This window comes from Aethalodelphis obliquidens, unplaced genomic scaffold, assembly GCF_003676395.1.
Source record: "Aethalodelphis obliquidens isolate GAN/ISIS:26980383/991018 unplaced genomic scaffold, ASM367639v1 scaffold30, whole genome shotgun sequence".
NCBI lineage: Eukaryota > Metazoa > Chordata > Mammalia > Artiodactyla > Delphinidae > Aethalodelphis > Aethalodelphis obliquidens.
The window spans coordinates 21,127,257-21,150,618 of NW_020837974.1; the positions used below are offsets into that span (position 1 = coordinate 21,127,257).

The following is a 23,362-nucleotide window of genomic DNA, read 5'->3' on the forward strand; positions in this document are numbered from 1 at the left end:
CCCAGCACCCTCTTCCTGGTGGAAGACAAAGCCTGGGGAAGCAGCTTTCCCTGCCTTTCTGGCAGCTAAGGCACTGGCACACGACCTAAGCTCAGAAACACTCGCCTGAGACCTGGAAGGAGGAGCTAGTGACCCAGAGAAGTGGGGACATGAGGCTCGTTCTCTGGGGAGGCGGAGCGGTGGCGTGAGACCAAGCAGCTGGGCAGCGTTGAGCGGTACTACCGACAGGCTTTGGTCCAGCTGCAGCATCTAGTGCTCGGCGGCGGCAGTGTGCTCTTTGGATCAGTTTTATAGTATGTTTTGGGGCATGTGTCTTGTGTGTAGACCCCCCACACACGATTCTCCAGTCCTTCCAGTGACTCGCTGAGCTACCCCAAATCCTTTCAGTAAATTACCCTTTGCTTAAGTCAGCCCAAGTCATTTTCTGTTGCTTACAAAGAACCTGACTGATGAAGCCCCCAAGGGGCTGGGGATGACAGAGAGTCCACACATTTGTTTCACAGCACAATAAAAGGGGTCACACAAACTGGGGCACAGCTAGTTAATGGTACACAACTTATTTCTTCATTGTACTCTGATGTACCGTTCACTAATTTTTCTCTTGTCTCTACGTGAAGACACTTCCTTCTGCTTCTCCTCCATTTCCAGAAGTTACTGGCCCAGCACTAAGCACAAATTAGATGCCCCAAGACCAGCGACTGAACTGCTCTAGAAATTTAAAGTACGAATTATCCGTCAAACAATACATCCTGAGAATATGCACCACGTGTAAATCAAAATCTCACTCAAAACATCTAACGCTTTCGAGGATTTGTAAAATCCAAGAAAAATGTGAACATATGAACATTTAGAAGTGTGCTCTAGGCTAAAATCTCAACTTTCAATGGTGAAACTGGATTACAAACAATCTTTACACAATTTCAAAAAGTTCCTGATTATGGTTCCTTAATAAGAGTTCCTCTCTTTGGTTCTTCCTTTCTTTAAAAAAAAAAGCCAACTCTCTTCAAATACACAATCCCACCAACCACGTCACACATACACACAGAAATGGAGACTGTGAACAGAGGCAAAATCATTCTCGGTCTGGAACTCAATCTGATTCTATTTCATGTCGGTAAGGTTCTTTTATTTTTCCCTCCATTTTATTTAAATCAATTGCTACTTTTCGCCTAATTCATTTATATTTTAAGCCCCTACAGATTAATTTTTAAATGTATAACATTATGGAAATTGTCTAAGGTGATAAATTTTTTTTCTCAAACAGGTAATAAAAAAAATAGCTGAGAAAAAATTTCATATTAACACTGAAAATGTCCTTTGCTCTTATGCAGCTGTAGAGAAGGGCACCTCACCAAAGGGTTGAAAATATTCGTAAAATCACATGTTAGTAATCAACAATTCAGTTCCCATACAGGTGAACTCACTCTGCACTAAACAATACTTGAATATTTTTAAAGAACAGTGCTTCAGAAAAGCTGAATTTCTATAAATTAAAGTACTTGTCATTTAAAAAAACAACTGCAATGGCTCCTTCCTTGAAGAATCATCTCATAATATATGGATGCCTATACCTGTTTTTTTCTCTATGAAAGAGTTTCCTACATCACAGTTCTAATAATCTCACCATAGTTCTAATAAATCTAATAATCTCAGATTTGCCCACAAAGTTTGGGTCATAGGGCAGGAAAGGGAGCAAAAGCCCTTAAAATGATTTTTTTCTCATCTGTCAAGAAATATATTAAAATGTTAACAGTGATTTTGGTGGGGGTGATGAAAGGACTATGGGTGATTTTTTTGCTTCTACTTTCAGTTATAGTCTTTTTTTCCCTAATATGTATATATTACTTTTAATATATTTTAATTAGTATTATTTTAAAGAATTCTTATCTTTTAAAGATATATTTTGAAAGATGTGCAGATAAAATATCTGGAATTTGCCCTAAAATAACACAGGACTGAAGGAGCAAGTAGGGAGAAGAGGTGAAACAACATTGGGTTGAAGTCAGGTGACGGCACAGAAGTTACTGTGCTGGTCGACTACTTCTGCATATGTTCGAAATTTTCCAAAGAGGCTTTTTTTAGAAAGTGTCAAAAAATTAATTTTCTATGTATTTTCTAGCTTGGTCTTCAAAAATAGTAATCTTTTTTTATTCCCTCCACTAAGAAGATAAACATTCAACCTTTTCAGATTTTTTTAAAAAAAAAATCCTACAGAATGTGGGAGTTCTTAAAGAGAAATCTTTCACGGAGTGGGCTGCAGGGCGACATATCATCCAAACTTCCCTTTTTTCACTGAGATGTTGCTTCACAGCATGGGGGAAGGGGCAGCGGTGTCCTCACAGTCTGCGCTCTCACAGGAAACCACTGCAACTGGTTTTCTCCCTTCTCAGGCAGTAGTCAGAAATGAGCAGAGATATGAAACTCCCAAGTTGCAAATATTTATTTTACCCTGGAGCACTAGCTCTCCAAGAAAAATGTTAAAAGGCAGCTTCCCTGTTAAAAACTCTATGTGACAGAGGACCTGACACTGGGACACTGCTGGTTAACTTTGTGGCTTGGTAGGCCCACTTCCATTTCAAGTTTCCATACATAACGATCACTATACCTTGTAAAGCGTTTCTTTACTTCTAAGGTGACTGAGTCTGGGTAGGAGACCTGTGCTTACAGCTATCAGACTTAGGAGTGAAGCTAAGTCCCTCAGCTGAAGAAGTAGGAAGGCTGGTCTTCTCCAAGTGACTTTACCCTCTCATCTGGTTTACGTTTATCAGGTTGCTAAAAAGCTCCCAGCTCGTCTTCAATTGTACAAATGCTAAAATTAAAACATGGTGAGAACAGACCTGCATCACAGATACCATGATTCTAGTTTTAATTCTTCTGTTCTGGGTCAGGACCTATAACAAAAACGTTAGGTGACAAAAAGCTCGTCTGAAACTTACATCAGACCACTTGGATTACCTTTCAATTTCGTTTATAGTAGCCAAGGACAAAGTCAGACAAATAAGACCACATGGAAACATATAACCAGGTAAAGTCAGACTAAAAACATGCAAAAATTCCAATTTGTCTCAACCAACACTATTTCACATAGAGCCCCTCCCTTGATCCCAAAAGGGTTGAGGGGAGGTCTTCCCATTTATAAACACCTGAGCAGCTTTCCAGCTTCACATGCCTGGGATTAGACAGAAGGCCAAAGTAGGGACCCAACCTCTATGACATGAAAGCAGCAGGACGTGGTGGAGAGAGCACTCGACTGGATATCTAATCCCGGCCCTGCTAACACATTGCTGAGATGTCCACAATTATCTCTAAAATGGGCATATGACACTGCCCGTTAATGGAATAATGGTGGCAGCAGAAATAGCTACCTTTTATTAAATACTTACTAAGACTTAGGTAAGTAAATACTCCTTATGCATACATGGCCTCACTTAAACTTCCCGCTAAACTCATGAGGTGCACAATACTATCCCCATTTTGCTAATGAGGAAACAGACCAGAGAACTAGGAACTGGCAGAGCTAGGATCCGAACTAAAGTGTGTGCTCCAGGAGCTACACTCTCATCAAATAGATGAAAGCTACAAGAGACTACAAAGCAACGTACAAGTGCCAGGAAGAAATCCAACTTGCTGGGCTGTGGCCCGGCCAGCTCATTAGGCCTCTGCTCAGTAATCAAAGACACTGTAGGCTAAGCCCGGGCTACATTTTCCCAGATGTACATCTTGCCTTTTATAATGTTTCCCACTGGGACAACTAGACTCATAAAAGAACAATTGTAAATTGTCATGAATTCCTAGCAATCACAACTGCCACAAGGCCCCCCCCAAATCCCTACTGCCCATGTGCTCAATCAGTGGGCGTGACATTTGCATGAAGGGCTTTGATACCTATTACCACATTGAATACAACATTCCTGTGAGGCCAGGGGGTACGGATGAGGAAACGGGTCCTGAGAGAGTAAGTGATCTGCATAGGGAGGTCAGAGGAAAGCTTGTACGTACACCACAAGTGTACATGTGGACCCCGAACTTCTGACTCTGGATCTGCTGTCACCTCCGCTCATGATAATGCAGATTCCCAGGACCTCTCTGGGGCTGCCCTCAAGCACCAGACATCACTGCACAACAGCAGGCTGAGGTTAGGAAACTCGGAGAGTTAGGAAAAGTGAGGAATACCAGTGTCTACTTTTTTTCTAGTCTCAAATTTTTTTAATTGAAGTTGATGTACAATGTTATGTTAGTTACAGGTGTACAACCTCACAATTTTTAAAGGTTATACCCCATTTATAGTTATTATAAAATACTGTCACCAGTGTCTACTTTTACAGTCTTGTCTGTGCTGGGAGTGAGGGAAGAAAAAGAAAGCAATGGCTTTCAACGATTCTTCACCCCAAAATGTCAATAAAACGGAAGCACAAAGGGAGGTGAGAGGCCCACTAAACAGGCTCACCTGCTTCCTCCTGCAGGTGCCGCGAGCAACTGTACCGTCTCGGTGGTTCAACCACCTTCCCTTGAAGTGGACTACACTCAAAAGGCTGTGACCATGCAGTGCTCTTTCTCCACCGCGGGGTGCCCTGCAGAGCGACCAACAAGCCTGTGGTTTCGCTATGGCGCTCTCCAGCCCGAGAACCTGTGCTTGGATGGATGCAGAGATGAGACAGACAAATTCACACTTGTGAATCTGGCACAAAACCAAGTTGCCCTCACTGTAAACAGGCTGGCTTTCAATGACAGTGCAATCTACATCTGTGGAATAGCCTTTCCCAGTTCAAAGGAACCGAGAGCTAAGCGGACGGGAGGAGGGACTGTGCTGGTGGTAAGAGGTTAGTCAAGACTTTATTCCCGAACACTGCGTTCTGCTCTGCCCCCGAAATGCATCACAATACTTATATGCAGAGATTATGAGGTAAATTTGATAACTTAGTACCCGAGCCAGTGAAGAGTGTGACCTGCACACAAGCTAACATGAAGTCTGGATTCAAGAACTCCTCTGACACCATCTCCCAGCCTCCACAGACGCAGAGTCAGGGTTATGTGGGTGCTATATTCTCTTTCCATGTCCAGACTTTACTGGCAAAGGCTGACCAACTATATCCTCCTTTTGTATGTTACACTGATTGAAATGTGATGATTAACTGACAGCCTTGTCAGTATCTAGTCTGGTATTGCACCATCTAGAACAAAACACTGGAGAAGCGAAAGCGATCAATAAATTGGACCCAGAAAAAAAAAATGCATTATGGAGAATAAACACAAATTTTAGGTGAAGCCCCTGGGGGATCCCTGACCCTACCCCTTCTGCATAGATAATGAACAGAAAAAAGGTCGGTGTGGCCCTGGCTTCTTGAGACTTACTAAAATCCATGACAATTTCCTCATGCAAGTGAGGACACGGAGCCTAGCTAAGTTCTATAAATTAAGAAATTAAGAAATTTCAGAGGAAAAGCTTCACGTGATTCTGGGGGAAGGAAAAGAAGGGCAGCAACTCCGTGCTTTTTTTCAGACCTCTCGCCTTTAAAGAAACTCTGGTATGGGCTTCCCTGGTGGCGCTGTGGTTGAGAATCTGCCTGCTAATGCAGGGGACACGGGTTCGAGCCCTGGTCTGGGAGGATCCCACATGCCGCGGAGCAACTAGGCCCGTGAGCCACAACTACTGAGCCTGCGCGTCTGGAGCCTGTGCTCTGCAACAAGAGAGGCCGCAATAGTGAGAGGCCCACGCACCGCGTTGAAGAGTGGCCCCCGCTTGCCAAAACTAGAGAAAACCCTTGCACAGAAACGAAGACCCAACACAGCAAAAATACATAATAAAATTAATTAATAAACTCCTACCCCCAACATCTTCTTTAAAAAAAAAAAAAAAAACTCTGGTATGATGAGCACTGAGATCATTAAAACGTAAACTCAAATTAACCAGCCTTTTGGTTTTAAAACAGGACTTTGAGGAGCCCAGATGGTCCTGTATTTTAACCCCTGCTTTGGTGCTCTAATGGCCTTTTGATATTCCACTGTCATTTAACCTTAGTTTTCCACTGTCATTTAACCTTAGTTTATTCTCACCTGTAAGGTAAATTATAAATGCGTTAATACACATAAAGCACTTTTAATGGTGCCTGGTTCATAGCAAGTGCTCAATAAATATTAGCTATAGGTATTAAAACAAACACAACAGCTTTGGAGATCTGTATATCTCACTGCATGCATTCATCTTCTATAAAAAATATTAGACAGAAGAAAAATGGTTTGTAAAGAGATGAAGGTTTCAAACCTGCAAGCTTATGTGAAGAAACATTCTTCTTGAGGAACAGGAATGGAAGTACCACTAAGATAGACATGGCAACTTCCTTTTCTACAGAGCTCCTAATTTCGCACTTGAAACTTTTTAAGTTTTACAGATATGGTTGATTTGTTAGTTTCACAAGAAAAATGTACGTTGTATAAACTGAGTTCACACGATAAGCATCTATGGGATATTTAGTTGAAAAGTACAAGTTATTCAGATAACAATTATAAATCTAAATGGATTTTGTATTTCAAATACTCAGGTACTTGAAGACATGGTGTGTTACTTCATCACTACCTAGGGCACAGGACACTTCCTGCAAGGAGGGAGAAATTCAGAATGTGCAAACGGATTCAATAAATCCACTTGCAGAACTTTATTAGAAATAAGGGGCACATATAACAATGCCTGTCTTTTAAGCATGCAGTGAGCACTAGAGTCTCAATGTACGGCCTTCTCAGGTTCTTAGAGAACTGCACTGTGTACTAAACAGTTCAAGGTTATAAATACACATGGGAAAGTATCTTAACTCCATAAACAGACTCTTGGTGACACCTGTACATCATATCTACTAAAAGAAACTTTAAACACCCTTGAACAAACTCTTAATGTTTATCTAACTTTCAGCAAAACTTTATATAAAAAGTGATTCTTAGCATTATGACAAGTAATTAATTGAATTTCTAAAAATTTTAAGTTTTAAAAATGAATAACATGTTGGGCATAATACATTTAAAGAACTAATGAACTGGCTTTAACTATATCATATACTTGAGTACTTTCTGAATCAAGAGACCCTGAATAAATTTTTATATGAATAGCCAAATAGAATAAGTTCATGTTTCACCTCTAACATGTAGTTTCGATTATACTTTATACAAATATTTGCAATAATATGCTTCAATAGTGACTGTGGTTCTTTCTGTATCTGTAATTAACAAAGACAGGAAGGCTCTCAGCAAGGAATTGCAGAGTCTCCTGACGGCCCTCTTATCACTGCTGTCTATCTACGTCACTGGTGTATTCGTGTACTTCATCGTCCTCACCAAAGTAAGTAAAATTTCTTGCATTAGATGTCCCTATGGCCTTGAATATTATCATAAGGAAATAATTTCCATCTCTCCACATGTTGGGAGCCTCAGAAATAGCTCATCTAATTAATATCTTCCTTTGCATTTGCAGGAAATACCACCTGCAGAAGAGGTCTGTAGAAGAAAGCAAAAATTTTCATCACTGAAATTATTAACCAGAGTACACAATTTACAGGGTTTTCTTTTTAAAACCCAGTAATATGGGAATAAGAGACCCTTCTTTATAACCATCATACACATGCTACTTTCCGCTGGTGGGGGAGGTATGAAAGGGCTAAGAACAATCTTTAAGAGCAAAAAAAAGTTAAAAGAGATTAGAAACTGCCTTTAAATATCTTTAAAAGGCCTAAAGATTTTGAGAAAGACTATCTTCTGGTTATTCACATGCTACAAGAGGGGGGATGTGTATGTTATATTAGGATTACTATAAATCCTACAATCAGTTTGAGCTATTTTATTAATAAAGCATCTCAGAAATGACATGAAAATTATTAACTCTTACTGCATTACCATTTAAATATTAAGTTAGTTTAACCTTATTATGGTATGAGATCTCTGCCACAACTGTTTTGAGTACATAAAGTGTCTTATAAGATTCTCCTTTTCTTCTTGACAGTCAAAATCTAACACTCTAAGAAAGAAAGAAACAGAAGATTCACAAAAGGTACAGACCAATGCTTGTAAAATATCTTTCGAATTGTGGTTGTAACTACTTCAAATCCAAAATAATTTAAGAAACTCAGAACATCATCAAAGAACAACTTGCAACCACAGATACTCTTTCCTATTGTTGAGAAAAATGATAATGGTAACATATGTGGTAAATTGATAGTTCTCAATCATAAATTCTACTTACTATACTCAAAATACAAGAGTTAACTAGGTATAGATGTGTTGGGCGGGGTAGCTTCTGAGACTGATGGCAATAAAGAAAGAAAAGGCTGAGATGATGTGCAATAATCACTGCTTTTATTCCTGAGAGAGATACATTTTTTTCTTATTTGTATTTATAGAAAAAGAGTGCTCGGTGTATTTTTCAGGAAATTGCTCAAGAACTATATACGAAGAGACACATGGAAACAAACCAACAACCTGTAAGTGTAAAATATCAAAAAAGATATAAAGCATATGTTTAACTAAAAACAACTAAGCTGCCAACAACCTATCGATAACCAAGTTTTCCTTTACAAACGTCTGAAAGAGGATTTTCACAAAATGCATCTTTATATAGAACTTGCTTTGATAAATACATAACAAAGGTCATCTGATGCAATATTCAATAGACAACAGGCTGGCATCTTAGTGACATGAAGTCTTTCAGAAACACATTGGATACAGGCAATGTTTTCAGTACAGACGAGGATGCTTTTGTGGGTTGAAAGCTACTTTGTATTGTATCTTGCATGCAGTAGTAAGCATTAAGTAGATGTTGCAAACATCTGTGGATCAAATTATATAGAAAACTTACTTGTTCACATTAAAAAAGATACAGCTAATAAAAATAAGAAAGGAGGGCTTCCCTGGTGGCACAGTGGTTGAGAGTCCGCCTGCCGATGCAGGGGACACGGGTTCGTGCCCAGGACCGGGAAGATCCCACATGCCGCAGAGAGGCTGGGCCCATGAGCCATGGCCGCTGAGCCTGCGCGTCCGGAGCCTGTGCTCCGCAACACGAGAGGCCACAACAGGGAGAGGCCCGCGTGCCGCAAAAAAAAATAATAATAAGAAGAAGAAATGAGGTTTTTTTTCAGTCTTTGGGGTTGTAGTCATAGAAAGAATACATCTATATTGATTACAATACATTCTGATAGTGTTTCTTTAAAGTCCTATATAAACAGGTTTTTCAAACAAGACATTGTTTTAGAGCCAGCAGAGCAGATGGTTTCCATGATGCATGATCAAACTGCTCAGATTTAAATTAAAATGTATACAAAATAATGAACTTATATACTAGGAAAGATATTTTCTTCTTAAACAGCAGCCATGAGGCCAAATGAAACAGAATTCTGATATGAGGTGTGGGGGGGGTTTTGCTTTGTTTTGTTTTTAATTTATTTATTTTTGGCTGCGTGGGGTCTTTGATGCTGCGCGCGGGCTTTCTCTAGCTGCGGCAAGCGGGGGCTACTCTTCGTGGCGATGCACGGGCTTCTCATTGAGTGGCTTCTCTTGTTGCGGAGCACGGGCTCTAGGCACACAGGCTTCAGTAGTTGCGGCACGCAGGCTCAGTATTTGTGGTTCATGGGCTCTAGAGTTCAGGCTCAGTAGTTACGGCGCACGGGCTGTTGCTCCGCGACATGTGGGATCTCCCCAGACCAAGGCTCGAACCCGTGTCCCCTGCATTGGCAGGCGGATTCTTGACCACTGCGCCACCAGGGAAGCCCCCCTGAAGTGTGTTTTTTAAAATCCGATTTCTGAAAAGGATTTTCATCCAGGAAAGAATATCATCTACGTGGTCACTTCATCCTTCAATGTATATATAAACACATAAAGAAGTGGCCTAATTACCTAAGATGTCACTCTAAATAACTATAAATGCCTGTTCATACTCTTTTCTTATTGATGCTGGGGCACTTTTTTCAGCAAAGAGACCAAGTTAAATGGCCTGAAGACAGGCCTGGAAGTAGGAATTTTAAAGCTCTAAGCCAGGGCTTTGACAATGGCATCTGAACAAGAAAATTATTCTTCAGTTCCCACATCTTACTCCAAATAAAGGGAAAATGGTAACTGGACCTTTAAGGTTACTAGAAGGGTATTTAGGACCCAGAATGCAAGATGGCACTGTAGTTTATATGTTGCTTGTAGTGTGGCGTTATTGGTTACATAACTTAAAATATGGCTTATTATTTACTATTGCAGCAGGAGAAAGACAACACTTATGAAAATGGAAGAGCACCTTCTAACTATGAAAGACCATAGAAATCTTCTGATTTTCAATTAAGTCACTGAAAATCCAACTCCAGAAGTTATGCAAGTGTCAATGGACATACACTGATCAGGGCTTTTTTTTAAAAACAATTTAAAGTAAACGGAAAAGTCAACTGGCTACGAGAAGAATGTCAGAATATAAGGAAACTATTACTAAGAGTAATTATCACAATACTAAAGCCCAACAAAATGCAACTGAAAAATACTTTCCTAATTTGCTAGGAGAATTCTAAGCAGTCAAACATCTTCAAAAACTTTCAATTACAGCATATATCCTTTATTTGTTTCATTCAACATATGAGGTGGACCACATGATGACTGTTGCCCTGAAGAAGATTTGAAGCCACACCACGTGCCTCAGTCTTGCATGGAAGAACTGTCTTTACGGTGTGTAGAAGTGATGGGCCAATTAGACTAAGTTGGCAGGGAAGGAGGATGGAGGGAGGAAGGAGAGTGGCAAAACTTGAGTTAGAAAAAATCACCTTGAAAAGTATTTTGTAGCAAAAATTATTTCCTCTGGTACTGCAATGGGGCAATGGTATAGTGCACATTTTCCTACCAGGGTATGCAAAATAACTTACATCATGCTACCAACAAAAAGTGAGACCAGAATAGAATATAGAGTAAGAATACAATAATTTATATACAGAAAATCCAAAGCAGAAAGTTCAACCAGAAAAAACCTCAGAACAAATAAGCCACATCCGACTCTAGATGTCAGTCTCGTGCCAAACAGCAGCACCAGGGAAGGATTCGGCAATGCACTGTTCCTGACAATGCCCTTGCAATACTGATTTTTTTTCTCTTTTAATTAGTCATTGTATTACACGCACACACACACAAATATACATATGTGCACATACATACACATTTATACAAACCTACACTTTATACATAGCTGGGATCATACTAAGTATATAGTTTTGTATTGTCCATTGCAATGTTGATTTTTAACCAACTTAGGAGGGAAATGTTAGGTAAGGGACTGGGTATACAGCAAGGATGTTTATGGCACTCATTACCATCTCACTAAGAAAACATGTTATGAATTGTTCCCTGAAAGTTACTTCTGTGTAAAAAAAAAATCTATTTAAAGTACCTACAAGTATATGTTCATTACTAAACATGAATTACAACCTATTATGTTTATTTCATTAAAGTGCTTCTCTTAAGCTGGTATAAAATGAGATGTATTCTTATTTTTAAAACCCAGATCAAAGTTTAGAATATTTTAAGATCCCTTGAAAGCGTTTTGTACTAATGGTTTAAATCAGTAATCTCTAACCTTTCTAATCACATGTGCCAGGAAAAATGGAAAGGGGAGGGAGGGGAGCACATAACCTCATTTTATTTGTGTGTAGGATGTATATACGTCTGAGTGCGTGTGTGTGATTTATATAGTGTGTGCATATACACTTATGTGTGTATATGTGTATACACAAAAATAGAAATTAAACAATGGGCATTAAAAGTAATATAAATAAAAATGTTAATATTTTCTTCCTATATCCCAAAATAAATTGTCTTGTGTACTCCCTCCACTTTGAGACCACTGGCCTGGCTGAAATAAATGAACTTCCAAACCACTAACCACAAACACCATCTAGGTGAATAGAAGAAGTGTTGGATTCGATCATTTCCTTTTCGTTTCTGAGAATCATTACTTGGTACTTTCAGGGCTGAAAATATACTGTTCTTTGTGTAACTAACAAGGAAACAAAATCCCTAAGACAAATTCATATTTGATTCAGATTAAATCTTTGCCAATACAACCAAAGACTGTGTTTCAAAGATTGATTTTTAAGCTAAAATTTGGAATACACTTTTCCAAGTAGTTATATTCCCTGAGGTCATATATGAGCGCCTGATGTATATAGAATATTCATTCTTTTATCCATCCATGTAGCCAACAATATTTATTGAGTGCTATACTATTATGCAACCAAAGGCCTCTTTTGCATGCTATCCTTGGGTCTCACTGAACTTGTCCTCGCCTGTGAACCCCACTTTGTTCACATCTTCATGCTTTTTTGCACATGCCATTCCCTCTGCCTGGTAAAATGCTCCACAGATACAAACAGGTCGAATGTCACCTACATGAAAACTTCCCTAGCAGTTAATGGATCTTTCCTTCTCTAAACCGATAGTACTCTGTCATGTTTCTTATCAGACTATCCTGCCATTGTCTGTTTACATCTTCTGAACTATTCTGTAAGTATTTTAAAACTAGAAGCACATGTCTCATTTCTTTTTATTTCTACTGCCTAGCACTGCCTGGTACATAGTAGGCTCTTAAATGCCTTTATATGAATGCAATTGAACGATGTTTCTATAGAAAAATATTTTTTCAGCATTTCAACTAAGATATGAAGCACACTTCACTCTCTAGCCATTGATCCTCACCCCTCTTCATAAGGACTGTTCACTGGATCCCTAACATTAATTTTCCTGCTATCTGAGCATCCAGAATTTTCACTGGAAAGGATTAAGCTATAGCTTTCTGTTTAGATTTATATTTCCCAAGACAATGAAAAGCAAATAATATTAAAACAACTTGAAGACGAAAATGGACAGACATGGTTCTAGTGTCTATACACCCTACCCTCTAGACAAGAGCACTTAAACCCACATACCAAAAGGTGTAAACGAGATTTTCAGAATAAGTCATTTCTTTCTCTCTACTATATAAGACCTGAGAGAGTCTGAAGCCCTGGGCTAATAGGCATATAGTTAAGTGTCTGTGGAGTCAAGTCACATAAACCGATGGAAAAGGTACAGATTCTGAGACCAAGTTAAAATGCAAAAACATTGACAAATACTTCAGAGTGAAGAACTGTGAACAAATCTGATCAATGAAGCTACAAATAAAAGCAAAGTAACGGAATAGGATGGAATGAAAAAATCTAATGTGTATCAAATACCAATACTGAGATAGACAAGGTTGGGCACTATCCTTTAAATTACGTTATTTAATCTTCACAACAAACCTCAAGGTAGGTATTAGCCCCATTTTTACAGATGAAACACTAAGCTTAATGAGAGGCTCAGGTAATAAGGGCTGACCCCTGTTTCAAAACAGGTCAGCCCTCAAAGCCTATGCTCTTTCAACAAAGCAGTCTGGCCAGAGTCTAGCTTTTTTCTATTTAGACTGATGGGAACTTTAAGACTTAACATGTCTAATTTAATCTGAACAATGACCCTGAAAGAAAGTGAGAAAGTTGCCAGTGGCTACCTCTCAAAACCCACAGGCTTAGCTGGTTTCACAGGAGAATTCTACCAAATTTCCAAAAGCGGATAACCATAATGCTATTTAAACTGTTCCAGAGCATTAGAAAGAACTCAGAAATTATTTTTTACAAAACCAGCAGAACATTGATACCAAAACATGACAAAGATAACATCCTCCAAATAAAAGATCAGATCAGACCGACTATCATTTTTCAATAATATTAATGCTAATATTTTTATTTAGAGTTTTTGTAAATACAATCTAGTGGTACATACAAGACTATTCTGCCTAAGCCCAGGGATGCAAGAGTGGATATGTATTAGAAAAGTACTATTAATTTAATAAGCCAATGGAGAAAAACCCTATCTCTATAGATGTTGAAAACACAGGTGGCAAATTCAACATTGATTCCTGATTTTTTTTAAGCTCTTAATAAAATAGGATTTTTTAAAAATATGTATCTCAAGCCAGACAGCAATCTCAAGCCAAAAGACAGAATCATATTTAAAGTATTTTTTCATTAAGGTAAAAAACAAAGCAAAAATTTCCACCATTTTTTTCTTTAACATTTTCTGGAAATAACTACAAATTCACTTGTACCAAAAAAAAAAAAAAGTCTAAAAATGAGAAGGAAGTATTAAAACCATCTGCAGATGCTATAACTGTATTTTAAAAAACCCAAGAGAATCAATGCTGAAGACTACTGGACACACTAAAATAACCCAATAAGGTAAATGGTTACAAAACTGGTACACACACACACACACACACACACACACACACACACAAAACAACTGCTTGTCTGTGTATGCATAATATCCACTCTAAAATATGATGGGAGAGCCATTTGAGACAACATGGATGAACTTGTAGGACATTATGCTAACTGAAATAAACTAGACACAGAAGAACAAATACTATATGATCACACTTATATGTGGAATTGAAACAAGTCAAACTTGCAGAACCAGAGAAGAGAATGTTGGTTGCCAGGAGCTGGTGGGTGGGGGAAATAAGAAGATGTTGGTCAGAGGATACAAACTTTCAGTTATAAGATGAAAAAGTTCTGTGGATCTAATGTACCACCTGGTGACTACAGTTAATAATACTGAACTGTATACTTTAAATTTGCTAAAAGAATAGATCTTAAGTGTTCTCATCTCACACACACACACACACACACACACACACACAAAAGGTAACTATGTGAGGTAATGGATGTGCTAATTAACTTGATTGCAGCAATCATTTCACAATGTATACTGTATACTAAATCATCACGTTGAACACATTAAATACAAAAAATGTTTGCCAATTATATAAAGCTGGGAAAATTTTTTATTTTTTTAACCATGAAGGAAGAAAAATTCCTATTTATAATATCTCACACACACACCATTAGAATAAATCTAACAAAACTTGTGCAGGACATTTATGAAGAAAATTTTGTTACTAATGAACATAACTGAATAAATTGAAAGACATCCTATTATTAGCTAAGAACACTCAATACTCCCTAAATTAACCGATAAATATAGGGGAACTAGGCAAGTTAGTGCTAAAGTTGATCTGTTAAATAAATAAGCCAAGAAAAATCTAAGAGAAACTGATTAAGAAAGACTAGTGCTATGATACTAACAAGCATGATAAAGCTACAGTAATTAAAGTATTTTGGTATTGGTACACATATAGAAGGATAAATCTTCAGAGAACAGAACCAAACACATTATAGGACTTTAGTCTATGATTTAGGTGGCATTTCAAAGCATTGGGGAAAAGATGATTACTCAATAAATGGTGTTAGGATCACAGTGTAGCTATTTGGAAAACTCACTCTTTTTTTTTTTTTTTTTTGCATTACGCGGGCCTCTCACTGTTGTGGCCTCTCCCGTTGCGGAGCACAGGCTCCGGACGCGCAGGCTCAGCCGCCATGGCTCACGGGCCCAGCCGCTCCGCGGCATGTGGGATCTTTCCGGACCGGGGCACGAACCCGTGTCCCCTGCATCGGCAGGCGGACTCTCAACCACTGCGCCACCAGGGAAGCCCTGGAAAACTCACTCTTTAACAAGCAGTTCCACTCCTAGAAATGTATCATCCAGATAACCATAAACCTTACTTCCTTCAGCCTTTTCCCTACATCACCCTCTAAGAGAGGCCCTTCCCTGAGCCCCCCTCTTTAAAATTATAGCGCCCAAAGCCAACCCCCAATTCCAAGAAGCCCCTGTTTTGCTTTTATTGTTTATTTTTCTCCATAACATTTATCACCAACAACATGCCATTTGTTTACAGTCTGTCTTCCTCATTAGAACATAAGCTCCATGAGGACAAGGATATTTGTATGTTTTTCGCTCATTTATCTCCAGCATCACTCAGCATACACTTTTTAAATGATAAAGATACTCTGTGGCATAAGAGTATCCCTCCCACCTTCACCGCAAGCTCAGTCTCACAGTGTAAATATGCTCAGGGCAGACTCCCTCCCCAGACCTGCAGCACAATTGTCCTAACCTGCCTGCCAGTTGTTGGCTGGGCAGGGCATGTGCCCCCATCCTTACCGATGGGAAAAAGTGCGATGTGCCAGGGAGCTTTCTGGAAAAGGTTTCCATCACTTTAGAAAAAAAAAAGGATGGGAGAAAATGCCTCTTTCTTTCCAAGACTCTGTCACGCCTACACATGATGCTTGGCGCTGCATCAGCCATTTTGTAATTGCGAGGGGAATGTCAACACACTGAAGATGAAGAAATGAAAGCAAGTTCTGAACTTCAGTGGACACTTTCATCACTGAATTAACCAACCTCGAAATCACTTTTCTAAAATAAACTCTTAATTTTTAAAAGCTACTTTTAGTTGCTCCTTCTGTTTCTTGAAGCAGAAAACATCCTGATACCTACTTACACGTGTGCAAAAGACTTGCCTAAGAATGTTCATTTCACTTGTAAATATTTATAAAGCAAACTGCTGTTATCTAAAAGTAATAAGTCAACAGAGGCCTCCCTAGTAAAGTTACCAAATGCCCAGCAGTGTGCTGGTAAAGGTTTACCAATCAGCTAGGAGAAGGGAGAGACTATTTGTGGAGTGTGCCAATTTCCATGGTGTAAGTACTCCCATTGAGGTCAATTTCAATAATGGCCAAGTTTAACAACCAGTTCACTAAATTCCTGCCAAGATAACAATCAGCTCTCCTGAGCCAGTAAAACCAGCTCCAGCACACCACTGCTTACACGTAGACAAGGATGTAGATACTTACGCACTAGTAAGGAATAATTTCCTAGACATGCTTGAGAGGAAAAGGGCAATGAAACTATTTATAATGGGCTTTAATTATAGAATCAATTTTTTCATGTTCACACATATTTGCATAGACTATCTTTAGAAAACTATTCAAGAAACCTGAACAAGATTGTGTAACGAGTGGATAAGAAACCTCCTTTTATACTCTCTTGCAAGCTGCTTGAACTCTTTCTGACCATGAATTACCTTTTCATAAAAATTACAATTTTGAAAAATTAAACATCACTAAATGTTCATTTTTGCAAAATAAGTCTCCTTTTCTTGATTACATACTTTGCCCCTTTTTGATGCTTAAAACAATTCTCACTAGGTTTAATAACCCCCAACCAGAATTGGGTCAGCAAACCAAACAAACTGAAATTACAAAGATACATTTTGCATTTTTTTTCCCTAAATTAACCTAAGCAACAAAATTGCTGTGGTTCAACTTCAAGACAAATCAAAAAAAATTACACAAGTAATCATTTCATCTACAACTGCTTTTGTTAAAAAATAAATTGAGCCAAGTGTGAAAAGTACACTCACATATCCTTAAACCAGCCCCATATACATGAACTCACAGCAAGATCACTTTGCACCTCCTGGGTCTTCACACAGTGTCACATGGAAATCATCAGGATCTAATTAGTGACTTAGAGAAAGGAAGCAATAATAGAGTGCCACAAGCGGTCTACAAAACTTATAGGTCACTAAAGGTCACCCACAGCAAACAAGGCTCCGCTGCTCAGTTTGCTGTGTATCACACACCAGACTCCTTGGATTCAACAGGCAACTGGGCAACCACAATCAAGGAGCTTGTTTTCAGGCCTTACTAGAGACTGCCCTCTTGTCCAGTTTAACTTCTTTTCAATTTTTAGTGTCAGAAACACAAGGAGGGCTTCTCTGGTGGTGCAGTGGTTGAGAGTCCACCTGCCAATGCAGGGGACACGGGTTCATGCCCCGGTCCGGAAAGATCCCACGTGCCGCGGAGCGGCTGGGCCCGTGAGCCATGGCCGCTGAGCCTGCGCGTCCGGAGCCTGTGCTCCGCAACGGGAGAGGCCACAACGGTGAGAGGCCCGCGTAGCACAAAAAACAAACAAACAAACAAAAAAACCACAAGGAAATAAAATTCATGGTTAGATTGATGTTTTTTCCCCTGCTCTTCCACCTCCTGCTATGTCAGGAAGTAGCATTGAAGTTCCATTGTGTGGTTGCCCAACAGGACACAGGAAGACTGGACCTTACAACCTGATGACTAGTGACTACAATGCAGTGAGATGGAGCCGAGGTTTAGTTGCACAGGGAACAGCACTGAAACAAGGTCAGGCTGCTAAATTATCAAGGACAACATTTACCAGGTTTTCCCCTATACAACACATATTTGCACTATATGGGCACTCACACATTATAGCAGTTTTTTTCTTTACCATGACAAAAGGATTCAACACAGGAATGGAGAAGTTAGATGGGGGAGGGGACATCTATTCTATCTATTCTCCTTCCCACCCTCCTATGTCTAAAGAATTCTCCATTTTCCCCGCCATCAACACAAACCTAAAACCATTCGGCAAACGTTAAGACAAGCACGAAATCAGAAGGGGCTAAGACCTGAGGGAGAAAAAATAAGAAGAAAAGAAGGAGCAAGTGAATGGCAACACAAATCCACAGTTATAAGCAAACTTCAGTGTTATTCCTTAAGACACAGACTCTCACAGGTATTTGATAACTACGATGCTTACAAAATACTAATGGATTTCTTAAAAATGTCTACAAGCTCTTAGAGTTTTTGAACCCAAAGCTGAACAAGGCAGTAAAAAAGAAAAAGTAAAGATTTAAAAATATTAACATGCATTACGCATATAATAATTTTTACATGACTGTACAATAACTTATGAAAATTCAAAAGAGGTTTAAAGTCATAACTTTCAACATGATCTAAAATGCAAACCACATAAGCGAAAACCAAGTATGAATGAATGTCTCTGGCCAAAAGTAAACGTGAAGCAATATGAAATCAAACCATTTCTTCTGAGATATTCTTCGTTCAGTGTTGCTGAAGAGCAAGACCATGCAATCAAAACACCAAACGTCAAAGAAATGATACATGCTGGGACACAAATGGTCTTCAAAAGGAAAAAATGGATAACAACAGCATTTATCATTATTAGAGTCTGGGACGAGAGACGTAAAATATGAAACAGCTGTAACATTTGGCAGGTATATTCAGGTAGATTAAAAGGCATCATTTATTGCTTGACTCAGCTCATAAGCTAATAAATTAGTGGTTAAGGCTCCATTTAAAGGCATTTTAGGCTTTCAATCTTGAGCAGGCAGATCCATCTGAGTATTAATTCTTACCACTGCAAAGGGAGTACCAGAGTTCTATAAAATCCACATTAAGACGAACATTAACCAAGGTGGTATTTTACATGGGTTAACTGTACTCTGTTAAATTCCAGGCTATTCTGAGAAATACCAGTCCATGTCTAATTGTGCACAGCACAGAATCACAAATACCAATAAGCACCAATTCTGGATAACAGGCTGGTAAGTGGGTGGCCACACTTACCGTTTTCCACATAGGGATGAAAAGGTAAGACCAGAGCAAGGATGACCCTGCCTCTAGTTGGCTCCAAGACACTTCTGATATCTTTTAACAAAGTCAGGGGCTGATCACAGCGGTCCAGCAAATTCAAGCAGCTGATGACATCATACTGGAACCCTGTATTCTGCCATTCATTTATACCAAGTACTCTGGAAAAATCAGAAAGATACAAACCCTCTTAAAGACATCTTTAAAAATACTTAGATGCCAGTAAAGACTTTAATTTTGTCTTCTAAATCAAAGTAAGTTCAAAAATCTTCATTTATAATTTATATTTGCAATAATAAAATGGCCATACAAAAGTAAACAACCATATTTCTTTAAATTTAGCAATTCTCCTATTTCCAAATCTCAAAACATGCAAAATTTCCTTTATAAGAACTAGTACGTTTAATAAATATGAAGATATAAGATGATAAAAATGGTTATGAAACTGGAGCATCCAATTCTTGAACATCAGTTAATGAACAAAGAATCCTACTTTTACATTCACTGGAATGTAATCGTAGAAGACATCATATATTCATGTTTTCTATTCCTAGGGTCCCTCCTATTTTTAAGAATGGCTAGGAGTGGTATAAGATAATTTCCATTTATGTCTTTTGAGCACATCTCTATTCCCAGGAGAGAGATACTATTTCATATTCTAGAATCTTCATCTCTAAATAACTACATAGAAAAAGATAAAGCACAGGACATCCTATTAAAACAGTAAGCGAAGAACATAGTTAACGCACCACTCTCAGCCCTCAGTATCTCATGAACACACTCAGTCTCTCCCCCCCTCTCTCCTCCCTGTCTTCTCTCGCCCTAAGAGCATTTCTAGTCCTTTACAATGTTTTACTCGCAGAGAGGAGGAGACCCTGTATCAAGAGGCTTTGCTAGCCACACCATCAAGGCAATTCCATAAATTACTCACTCCTGCTTGGTTATACCAATCAGAACGTGGTAGGTGAGGCATGTTATGATAGAGACAGGAGGAGAAGGAAACAGGAAAAAGGACCTTTGGTAAACAAGTCTTTGATCACGCTCAGCAGATAGAGATATCTTAGAAAATTCTAGAAGCATAATGAGGACTGTTTAGGAAAACTCAGTATAATGACATTTTAGAGCATTTTTGTATAGCAGAATAAAAAGAAACACTAACTGCTCAGGTGCATCTTCTTTTCAATCTAGATTTTTAAATTTTATTTATTTATTTTTTTTGTGCTACGCGGGCCTCTCACTGTTGTGGCCTCTCCCGTTGCGGAGCACAGGCTCTGGACGCGCAGGCTCAGCGGCCATGGCTCATGCGCCCAGCCGCTCCGCGGCATGTGGGATCTTCCTTCCGGATCAGAGCACGAACCCGTGTCCCCTGCGTCGGCAGGCGGACTCTCAACCACTGCGCCACCAGGGAGTCCCTCAATCTAGATGTTTTTAAAAACTAAAGCCTCCTCCAAAGCAAAACTGACAAACTTCAAGGAGCTAGTCAGATTTCTTTGTTGCTTGAAATTAGGGCATTAGAGCTCCAAAATCACTTTGTTGTATCGAAACTGTGACTGCAATGATGATTTTAGGAGCTGTATTTAGCTCATTTAAACTAGAGAGAAGACTCTACTTTCAGGATAAAAATGTCATCAATTCCCATTTTAAAAGCAGAAATGAACAATTAAAAAGAAAGACTATTTATATACTAATACCTTAGCCAAACAGCCAATTTAAATTCATAAACTTGCAAAAGACAAATTATATATTTGATTTAAAAAACCAAAAAAAAAAAAAAATTAGGCCTGATCTAAAACGAAGCAGAACCCAACATCATCAGCATGTTTTAATCTAGAATAATGCAGGCTTCCCTTGTGGTGCAGTGGTTAAGAATCCGCCTGCCAATGCAGGGGACATGGGTTCGAGCCCTGGTCCAGGAAGATCCCACATGCCACAGAGCAGCTGGGCCCGTGCGTCACGGCTGCTGGGCCTGCGCTCTGGAGCCGGCGAGGCACAACTACTGAAGCCCAAGCATCTCGAGCCCGTGCTCCGCAACGGGAGAAACCACCGCAATGAGAGGCCAGCGCACCACAACGAGGAGGGGCCCCCGCTCACCACAACTGGAGAGGGGCTGCGCGCATCAGCGAAGACCCAATAAATAATAAATAAATGTATTTTAAAAAATATCTAGAATAATCTAACTAAATCCATCTCAGAATTATTTGAGGATAGGTAGTTTCCATGTTGGTAATTTTGAAAGACAGAAACACATGCTCATAACAGAAAATTATAGCCTTAATACCGGGACAGTTAAAACTATACCTATAGAGGTCCAACTTCATCTTTACTTCTGTTTTGTGATTTCTACTTATAAACTCAGTTCCACTGATGAAGACATATTTATCAGCCCCACTCAAACTGCATATTAGCCCAGGAATCCTAACAAGTTGTTAGAATCTTCCTCTTCTTATGAGAAAAATGAAAGAAGTGACTTGTCCAAGGTCACACTGTAAATCTCTAGCAGAGTAGAAATTACAACTTGGAAACTCTCCTAGTATGTTATTCAGGTCAATGAACCTGCTCTCTCCATATAAGGTGAGAAAGAACCTAACAATCAGTCCTTGAATAAATGCTTCCAGGGTGGTGGGTTGAGAGTGAATGGCCATCCCTTCAGTCTCCAGTATCTTTTTGTTAAAAAAGAAAAGAGGATATGAACACGAGAAATAGAATTAACCACAATATTTTCCTTTCCTTTCAAGAAAGATCCCTGTAAATCAAGATAACCTATAGATAATGGATTAAAGTCAAGCATCTTTCAAATTTACATTAAAGATCTTTGTTCTCTGGTGTCAAAAATGTATACGCAACTCCTTCTGAACTACCCACACACTTGGGTGAACTGCCCGTGCGGACTTAATTCCAAACCCGTCCACGTTGCCAGTCCGCATCTTGCCACACACTTGTTTCCTCCACTATCTACAAACCACCATTCAGATCATGTCAACAAATTTTCACGTTAACTTTTGGTAAAGCAGACTAAGGAAGGTAACCATGCTGCCAAAATTTTCTTCCTGCCAAACAACAGTTTTTATTTATTGTCATTTGAATTGTGGAACTGTTCATTAGTACACACAATCAAAAAGTAATTGTATAATTCCTTCCTAAATGTCTATGGCTCTTCCAAAACAGCATTTCTAACCCTAGAAGAAAGGCGTCCGTTCAGGGGGTTATTATGTTCAAGAAAGTGAGTTAAGTAATAGTTTACCTTCAGGGGGATTTAAAATACATTTTCCTTAGAGAAGTAACAAAGCAATCAGTATTTTGATAAATCCTAAATAAAAAAAAAAATACCAGCAATGTAGAGAAAATTTATTGTTTTGTTTTAAAAATCAAAGCCACACCCTTAAATTTTACAATCAGGTTTTCTGGCATAAACAATAATATCCTGGCAAAACAGAGGGAAAGCCTGGCCATTTTCTGTTTTATGGATTTATTTCAAAAATGACATCCAGAACCTTTACTAAAAAGCCAGTTTTTCATGAGCCCAGATATTGAAGAGAAACAAAAAACAGCTACCTCCCAAAAAGAAGCCAAAAAAAAAACCATGGAAGCTAAAAGTCTGCCCTGCCATCATGGATTAGGCGAACCCTAAACTTAGTAAGATACTGCTTGCCCATTAAAATGTCAAACTGTACCAAAAGTTGCCACTTTTGTGAATACGTTTCTATTTCATACTAATAATATTATGAAGAGAGTGTCAACCAGTATAACTTCCCTATCAAACTGCAAACAGATTTTGGCATATGAAATATTTATTAGGGAAAGAAAAATAAGTTGTTTTGTTTTGTTTTGGCCGCTCCACGCAGCTTGCAGAATCTTAGTTCCCCGACCAGGGACTGAACCTGGGCCACAGCAGTGAAAGTGCCGAGTCCTAAGCACTGGACTGCCAGGGAATTCCCAATAACTAAGTATTTTTTATGTGGTGTACAAGTTTATCAGGTAAC

At 39.0% G+C, this 23,362-nt stretch overlaps 2 protein-coding genes across 5 annotated transcripts in view; one reads left to right on the forward strand and one right to left on the reverse strand.

Moving 5' to 3' along the window:
* Positions 1-23,362, reverse strand: part of METTL9 (methyltransferase 9, His-X-His N1(pi)-histidine) — a 45,326-nt gene that overhangs the window by 1,691 nt on the left and 20,273 nt on the right. For all 3 annotated transcript variants that reach the window (XM_027126668.1, XM_027126667.1, XM_027126666.1), the window contains exon 4: positions 19,359-19,543. In XM_027126668.1, coding sequence (XP_026982469.1) covers positions 19,359-19,543 — 185 coding nt within the window. The remainder of the gene's footprint in view (positions 1-19,358; positions 19,544-23,362) is intronic.
* IGSF6 (immunoglobulin superfamily member 6) lies at positions 1,024-12,062 on the forward strand. 2 transcript variants are annotated; one of them, XM_027126669.1, is made up of 7 exons: positions 1,024-1,114; positions 4,464-4,820; positions 7,221-7,327; positions 7,460-7,480; positions 7,985-8,032; positions 8,382-8,462; positions 10,222-12,062. In XM_027126669.1, the coding sequence occupies exons 1-7, from the start codon at positions 1,048-1,050 to the stop codon at positions 10,279-10,281; spliced, it is 741 nt and encodes a 246-aa protein (XP_026982470.1). In that variant the 5' UTR covers positions 1,024-1,047; the 3' UTR covers positions 10,282-12,062. The 2 variants fall into 2 exon arrangements, with proteins under 2 accessions (XP_026982470.1, XP_026982471.1); XM_027126670.1 differs by lacking the exon at positions 7,460-7,480.